Here is a 9043-nt window from a genome sequence, read left to right on the forward strand (position 1 = left end):
CCACCAAAAAAAAAAAAAAAAAAAAAGTTTACCAAACTGTAGTCCCACATATCTCCCAATCCTGTTGCAATGTTAATTTACAGAGTTACTTATTTTAAAAAAATCTTCTATAAATGGAACTGCTGTATTCATATATTGATATAATTTTGAAAAGCATTACAATCTTTAAACTTCAAAAATTTTCTCAATTATACACTTTAATTTATATTTTTAAAATTGGGTGAATATTTTCAGATAATAGATCCATCGAATGAAAGGAGTTTTAATCAGATCTCAGGAGTTTTGCATATTGATATCTTTATCAATGTCTAAAACAAAAAGGTGACTAAAGGCAAATTTTAAAATCACTTCAATTTGGAGGTATTTTAATAGAGCCTTTCTGAGATAATACAAAAAAAGGAATTTGGGTCCAGGAGCTTTCCCACTTTTTAAAAAGATATTCACAACTTTTCTAGCTCTGATATTTTGTCTTTAATTTAGCTGGGCTCTCATTTAAAACAATACTTAATCCTTCTCTTCAGTTTTCTTTGACTAAACTGGACATCAGTCTCTATTAGAATAACTCTGAATTTAAAAGTTACAAATACTCTAGTAGTGAAACTTTGATAATAACGTGAATATTTGTGAAATGCAAGAATATTTTAGTTTTTAAAAATATGTACCAATAACTGACACCAAATATGTCCCACTGATATGAATGCTAGAAGTATATCAAAAGGTTTTTCTTTTTTTGGTTTTGGTTAGGTTTCTGGAGGGAAAAAAACAACAACAAAACAAAACTCCTGAGCCAAGACTCAGTCTTGAATTGTATAAAATAAAATAAGAAAAGACAGCATCATTTCTCTCTTGTAATGGGATGACATGCTATAGAGTTATATTTTTAACTAACTTCTATTAGCTCCTTTAGGACAAGAGGCTAGCACTCATTTAAAAAATTCCATTTATTATCCTAATGAACAGAATGAGATAGTAGTGCTTCTCAACCCAACTAGCCTAATCTTGGAGATATATTCATACACTATAGAAGATAAATATTTTTCTGCTTGAGTTGGGAGCAAAGAGGACAGCCTAGCTTGATGATGGTATCAACAGAAAGAAAGCCATGATAGGTAAAGCTATAGCTTTCTCTTTAGTGATACCATTCCCTTCAACAAGTTTGGATTCTCTCTCTTGAGAAAAATCTGAACTTTTAAAATGCCAATTCTGAGCTTCTTTGCTATAATGGAAACACATGATTGACATGGTAGGAGGAAGCATATAGCTTTCAGGCCATTTTCCCATCAGGAGAATACCATAGGGGATTTGCTTTTTAGGGAAGGAGTTCAAATTCTCAAAAGGACCAAAGGAAACTAAGGGAGCACATGGATGGTAAGATGTTTCCAAATAGCTTCAAAATTCTGCTGTTCAGCATAAAATGCTACTCTGGAAAATACTGAACCTTTACCCCTGACTCATCACTATCATAGTTCTTTTATTCTTAAATACTTTTCCTATATCTTTTGTAAATTTGTTGGTACTGTTAATATAGCATAAAATCCTTCAGTTTTATGTAGAAGCACTCTCATTGATATGGGGATATATGTATATGTATAACTGATTCACTTTGTTATAAAGCAGAAACTAACACACCATTGTAAAGCAATTATACTCCAATAAAGATGTTAAAAAAAAAGACACACTCTCATTAACTGAAAACTAAACAGTATACTTAGGGCAGAAAGATCAATCATTTTTAGCCCATACATTATACTGATAGATGACTGAATTTTCTCTTTAATATAGCATTTTAAAATTCTTTATTTGTCCCAAGCAAGGAAGTGAATCCATACAATGTTTTAAAGCTTCACGGTTATGAGATATATATATATATATATATATATATATATATATATTCATATACTGATGGCCAGTGGTACTGTGGTATAAAACATTTCATAAATATTGGTTATTTGAAAATGCCATCTTTGGTGTACTTCTTTTGTCCAATACTGTAATATAGAGAGGACAGATTAAGCACAGTCTATAAGTGACAAATTCTCAGAATATGCCTGTTGGATCATGTTGTGATGGAAAACCTTGTGACGGTCAATGAAAACTGAGATGGAAACTCATAAAAAATTAGAAGCAAGCAAAAATAGTGAAGTTATCTGATGATCTTATCTATATTCATTCAGGACAGCTCCTCCCCTTCTGTCATCCCAGGTAATCTTGGTCATGGATTATTTTCTTCATTACAGGAAGAAAATACAGTTTTAATCCCACTGGAAGATTTGCTAGCTGCATATCTGATGTTGTGAGTAGATATTCAGATACATGATGAACATATACAATTGTTGAATAAATTACAGCATTATGCAAAATCTCATATGATGAGGCACTTGAGTGTCGTGTTAGAAACTGATCTTTGGAAAGGCAAGATGGAAAAAAGCCTCATTTAGTAATGAAAATATTCTCACTTACTAACATTGAACGTCTCCACATATTAAGATGTTGGTCAAGTCGGTCATAAAAATGGTAAATGCAATAGCTAAAAACCTCTGCCTGCTTTTTGCTGTTTGACATGTAGAGTCTCTTTTTAACAGATGATGATAGAAAACTTTTACATTCAGAGTTGGTCATTTTCATTCTTTTCAACTTGTTTGGGGGAAAATGAAGAAATCTGTATAAGTGGTCACAGTATTGGCTGTCCAGCTGGACGGTACTATTCTTCAGATCCACAAGTCAACTTATTTGATAGTTGATAAATTACTAATGGCCAATGTTTTCCAGGATCATTTTTTCAGTGTTCCTTCAAACTATAGTAGGATATTGTATCTAACCCAATTCAATTGAGAAACGAAATATATGCTTACAAAGTCCAGGGTTTTAATATCTTCTGAATCTGTTGTCTTTGAAATTAGGCATTGTTGTTAGGCACTGAAAATTCATTGATGGTAATATTCACTAGCAAAAAATTAAGTAAAGGTAACAAAGGAATTGACTGAATACAAAAATGTTTGCACTGGTCTTTACTGTACATCTGGATTTTAAAATATGAGTCTGTTCTTTTGTAATGTAATCAAAGTTGCAGGCATCTCTAATGTATTTGTCATAGAAAATTTGAAAGTCATAAGTAGTCAGTCAGACTTAAAAATCATTTTAAGTGGTCCACAACATTTGAAAGTTGTTATAGATAATTGATAACATTTGAAAATCATTTAAAGAGGTCATTTCACAGATGATATTGTATTTACTGTGATGGTTTAAGCTATAATTGATGAAAAATTGTTGGTAACTGCATAAAAATAAAAATAGAGCTTAAATTTTATGGAAATTGGAAAATTGCTTTTAAGAGGTGTTTAATTAAAGCAAAGTTTCTACTGTGTTTTTTTAAAAGCCATACCATTTGTCACATGAAAGTGTAGTGGGTGGTATGGCTGAAACAATGTAGGTGGTAGTACAGATGTTACATAATACGTAGGGGACCCTCCCCAAGCATCAAGGTATGGAGCAGGCAGATAAAAGCAAGTTACCTTGCCTGTATTAGGTAGGATATTCTGTTCTCCAAGTACTTTTAAAGCCATAAGGGTGATCATATTGAGGGTCTGTCTTCTTTTAGGACCCATGGGGAGAACAGTGCTTTCATTCACAACTCCATGCAAGGTCATGAGGTAGTCATACTTTCTCTTTTCTTCACCTATGAAATGGTTGTAGAGGTATGATTCAATCTTCTTTCGCTGTTCTTCTATATCAGGAAAATCAATGAAGAATCTAGAACACATATAACGTTCTAGGGTCTTGATTTCTGCTTCACAAACTGGCTTAAAGTTATGAACCAGCAAGTTACTGTATTTCAGAAGGCCACCACCTCTAATTTCTTCAGGTTTTCTGGTAGATATAAGCTTGTGCTGCAAGTGTGTCATTGCTTCTTGGAAGTTTCCATACATGCTTTCAGCTACCACAACAGGATATAATTCTTTGGTTAGCGTACCACTTTTGTCACTGTAGAAATCTAACATGGGATCCAAGATAATTTGAAAGGAATCTACACTAAATTCAAATTGTCGTCTGAGTGAATTCACAAATTTTAGCTCTACATTCTTCCCAGTGTTATTAGAAAGAGAGATAAGACTCCAACGATCATGCTTATTGCAAACTTTGACCATTTTCTGCACGTAAGCCTCTTTCATAGTCTTTAGGGTGATCTTTTCCTTTTTAACACCTTTTGGTAAAAAGTCGAGTAGGCAACCTAGAACTACATCCTTAACAAGCTGAAATTCCTGATCGCTTGGTAGTTCAATACCTAAAATAACATCCAGATCCTTATAGCTCATGCCATTGTAGCTTGCAAGTATGTAACTTGCTGTGGAACCATTCAATCGGGTATCTTTAACAATAATTCCTTGCTCTATCAGTTGATCTTTCACAACATGAATGATATCTTTCGGTTTCACCTCCAATGTGGGGAAATTCCCCCTTCCATGAATTGGAATTACTTCATCTAACACTTGATGCAGTGTTATAACTTGATCCCAAGTGAGATTGCTGAATCTGATTTCAGACATTATGAAGTCAGTAGGTCAACTAGAAAGTAAGCAAAATATTGAGAAGAAATTTAGCATCTTGATATCAGTGTTACAGCTAAAGCATATGAAAAGTAAAAAATAGACTTACCTTCAACATAAATCAAACTAATATTAGGCAGTAAATTATCAATGTATCTAATTGTGTTCAAATCTATAAGTGAAATAAAAGCACTATGATTATATCAAATTTGTTAGATTGATTGGTGCATGTAAACAGACATTCTCAGGGATTTGTTAGAGTTGGAATTATTTTTGATGTGAAACGGTGGCCTTTCTCAATCTTTCCTCATGTAAGTACTATAACAAGTATATTTGTTTGGTGGTATAAATTTTGTTCATGAGATAATCAGAGCACATAATTGAGGTTAACTGTCATGAATTTAAAGTGAGATCAGATAGCATGTCTGTGTGTGGTAGACCCAATTGACTGAACAGCATAATGTTTAAAAGCAATATATAGCATCTTTAATCCAAAAGCATCAGAGCATTCTATTATTAAATTTTATATATATTACTGCTCTTGTTTTAAAGAATGCTACTGAAGTCCATTATTAGATTATTAATTCCTTGAATTGCTTGAGGATAAGGAGAGTACCTAATGCAACACCTCCTCTATGTTCCTGGTAGCCCTTAAAGAATTGTTGGTTAAAGGAAATAATGAATGTCATTTTAAAATAGAAAACAAATAGTGTTACTAAATTTGTCTCCAAAATGAGCAAGAATATACAAAAGCATAAGATTCCTAATTTAAAAAAATGTTTTCTGCTGATGTGTAATATGACATGCTCAGAAAATTTTACAGTTGGGGGAATATTAGGAGGCTAAAATTATAGATACTATAAATATAATTAAATATAATTATACTATTATATAATTAGGTACAATTACAGTTATTACATGGACCTTCAAATACTCTTAAGCTATTTAAGCAATAAATCTAGTAAGTAAAGTTCATTATGGATGTAGCTCTGGGTTTAGGCACTCTTTCCTGAATTCCAGAAATAAAAATTATACAAAGCTTATGACAGATTTGTATAGATAGTATTCATATTTTGCTTATCTAGAGAGCCATTAGAACAGAATATAAATATTTAGAATTTGGTGTTGTATATTTCTACATTTCCCCAGTAGAACTAGAGCAAAGAGAATCATCTTATTTCACATCTGTAAAACCAACTTTGACAGCCCAAGAATTTTGCAAAAGGCCAATTAAGCAATGGCAGATCTGTCAGTGAGAAGGCTAAACCTGTTTTGTTTCTCTATATGAAATCCCCATGTATATGAATTAGAGTATTTATTTTTATTATGTGATGAAATGGCCCATATAATGTGCTGTGTGTTTCATTTTAAGCCACATTAATTGCCAAAGTTCATACAGTTTTATCAGCTATGTCAATATCCAAATCAATCCTTAAAGATGAATGAACTGAACTGACTACACATCAGGTTGTTGGATTTTGGTCATTCATCCGTCAAGTGAAATGATCTTTATAGTGTCTTTAGGACAATGGAAAGAACAAAATGCTACATGAAGGATAGAATATGCAATAAGAACTGGCATGCTTATTTTCTAATTAATTTCCTGGAATTATCACTGAATTATTTGAAGCTAATAAAGTTTGTTATCCTCAAATTCTCCATCTGGAAAAGTAATAGTTAATAACATTGGCTGGCTTCATGTAAGACTTTATGGAGTTCAATCATTTACCTAATAAATATTTTAGAAATATCACATATAAACTATGTAATTTTAATTGTTATAGAAAAAAGTTCCCAAATTCCTTTTTAATATGCAAATTTCTTTTGCAAATGGAAATTTTATTTTCCTTAATGGCAAATTTCCTGTGTCAATATTAGCTAAAAGTTAAAAATTCAATGACCTAGGGAATTCCCTGGTGGTCCAGTGGTTAGGACTCTATGCTCTCACTGCCAAGGGCACGGGTTCAACCCCTGGTCGTGGAACTAAGATCCCACAAGCCACGTGGTGTGGCCAAAAAAACAAAAAAAAATTCAATGGCCTAATCCCAGGCCTACAATCCCCATTTAATCGATACTTCTAATCACCAATGATCTGAAAATAAAGGAGATCATTTACATTGTCATACTGACATTACTGAAGTTACCAAATTCTTTTCCATACAGAAGTTTCCAGGACCTTTATGTGCAAATAAAACCATCTAAAATATGAATAATTTAACTTTCTAATTGCCAGAAAGCAGGAGTCCTTTATCAAAAAGGTACCTTTCAGATCAAGAAATCATAAGCCTTGCTTTATATGTTGAATCTTCTCATAGATATTAGAGGAAAGGAAGGGACATAATTTTGTTTCCTGGATAGAATCACAGTAAGATCTTGCAAAGATGAGAAAGAGGTCCAGTTTCTCCAAAGAAGACATACAAATGGCCAAAAGGCACATGAAAAGATGCTCAGCATCACTAATTATTAGAGAAATACAAAACAAAACTACAAGGTATCACCTCATACTGGTCAAAACAGCCATGATCAAAAAGTCTACAAACAATAAGTGCTGGAGAAGGTGTGGAGAAAAGGGAACCATCCTACACCATTGGTGGGAATGTAAAACTAGTACAACCACTATGAAGAACAGTATGGATGTTCCTTAAAAAACTAAAAATAGAACTACCATACGATTCAGCAATCCCACTCCTGGGCATATATCTGGAGAAAACCATAATTTGAAAAGATACATGCACCCCAATGTCCACTGCAGCACTATTTACAATAGCAAGGACATGGAAGCCACCTAAACGTCCATCAACATAAGAATGGATAAAGATGTTGTACATATATACAACGGATTTTTACTCAGCCATAAAAAAGAATCAAATAATGTCATTTGCAGCAACATGGATGGACCTAGAGATTATCATACTAAGTGAAGTAAGTCAGAGAAAGACAAATATCATATGATATCATTCGTATGTGGAATCTAATTTAAAAAGCAATACAAATGAACTTATTTACAAAAGAGAAACAGACTTACAGATATCGAAAACAAACTTATAGTTACTAAAGGGGAAATGTGGTGGAGAGGGATAAATCAGGAGCTTGGGATGAACATGGACATACTACTATATATAAGATAGATAACCAACAAGGACCTACTGTATAGCACAGGGAACTCTACTCAATACTGTGTGGTAACCTATATGAGAAAAGAATCTGAAAATGAATAAATGTATGTATATGTGTAACTGAATCACTTTGCTGTACACCTGAAACTAATACAACATTGTAAATCAACTATACTACAGTAAAATTAAAATAAAAAAAGAAAGAGGTCCAAAGTTTAACTTCACTTTATAATAGGAAAGTGGTGCAGGAAAACTGATCATAATTGTGCAACTATCTAGTTGATGCTTAATTACCTATGTTAATGATACCCAAACTTTATGGTCTTCAGAATTATCTAGAGAGCTTTAAAAAATACACATATAGAATATTTCAGGCCTAGTATTTCTTGTTAAAAAAGGTAACAGTGAAGCCAACTTGCTAGGATGTGGGAAACCTGTGTCCTAGATTGAGCAATATATTACTTAATTGTTCAAAATCAGGGCTTTAAAAACCAGTTAGTATTTTTACCTTTCTTTAGCTATAACTACATACAATTATTTTTTAAATCAAGCTTATTTTTCTATTGAATTAATACCTCATTAACAACCAAAGATTTCTGAGCCACCATCTCACTGAACACCTCTACAGCTTCATGCACAGGAAATGCAAATTAGAATTTTTAAAAATAGACTTAGGAAAATAATTATAAAAATACATCTATGATACACACATTATTATCTATGATAATAAATCTGTGATACAGACACACATACACACATATATGAGCACACAAAATATAATGAAATATATGTCAGAATGGAATAAATATGTCACTTATATTGATCTGAAATCTATACACACTTCCACTAATGCTCACTTCTATTAACATGGATAATCAAGATTTGAGAGTAATGTTATGCTTCTTTGGCACATCTACTATTCATTTTCACATAATGTACAATATCAATTAATGCTATAAGTACAAATTTCAAATATAACATTAAAATAATGATTTATCTTTCATGTGTAGATTATGGTTCAGCATTTAACTGTCACACCTCATATAGCAGAATCAAATACTTTATATCAAAGACAAAAAAGTAACAAAACTTGTCGGGAAATTTGATTTGATTTGATGAACCAGAAAGCATGGCTAAATATAGACTTTGGATGACTATCATATTAGAAGTTTGAAAACTCCAACAAAGCCATCAATATTGCTTATGTTTCTGTCTTGAGCACAGTACAATTCTTAGTTACTGAAAGTGTATTTATTGAGCATGAGGTATATGTTCATGGACTAATAACTCAAATTCAAGGCAGAAATTCTTCAATAATTTGCCACAGAAGCCCAAACAGAAGCCCAAAATCTGAAATTCCTAATTATTCTCCAAATATGAGGA

The 9043-nt window shown here is 32.4% G+C and overlaps 1 protein-coding gene across 1 annotated transcript; it reads right to left on the reverse strand.

Moving 5' to 3' along the window:
* Positions 1 to 3356: 3356 nt before the first annotated feature.
* On the reverse strand, positions 3357 to 4557 carry TENT5D (terminal nucleotidyltransferase 5D). The gene has a single exon (XM_004329421.3). It carries the CDS (start codon positions 4542 to 4544, stop codon positions 3357 to 3359), a length of 1188 nt encoding a protein of 395 aa, XP_004329469.2. The 5' UTR covers positions 4545 to 4557.
* Between the last annotated feature and the right edge of the window lie 4486 nt (positions 4558 to 9043).

Source organism: Tursiops truncatus, chromosome X (assembly GCF_011762595.2).
Source record: "Tursiops truncatus isolate mTurTru1 chromosome X, mTurTru1.mat.Y, whole genome shotgun sequence".
Lineage (NCBI taxonomy): Eukaryota > Metazoa > Chordata > Mammalia > Artiodactyla > Delphinidae > Tursiops > Tursiops truncatus.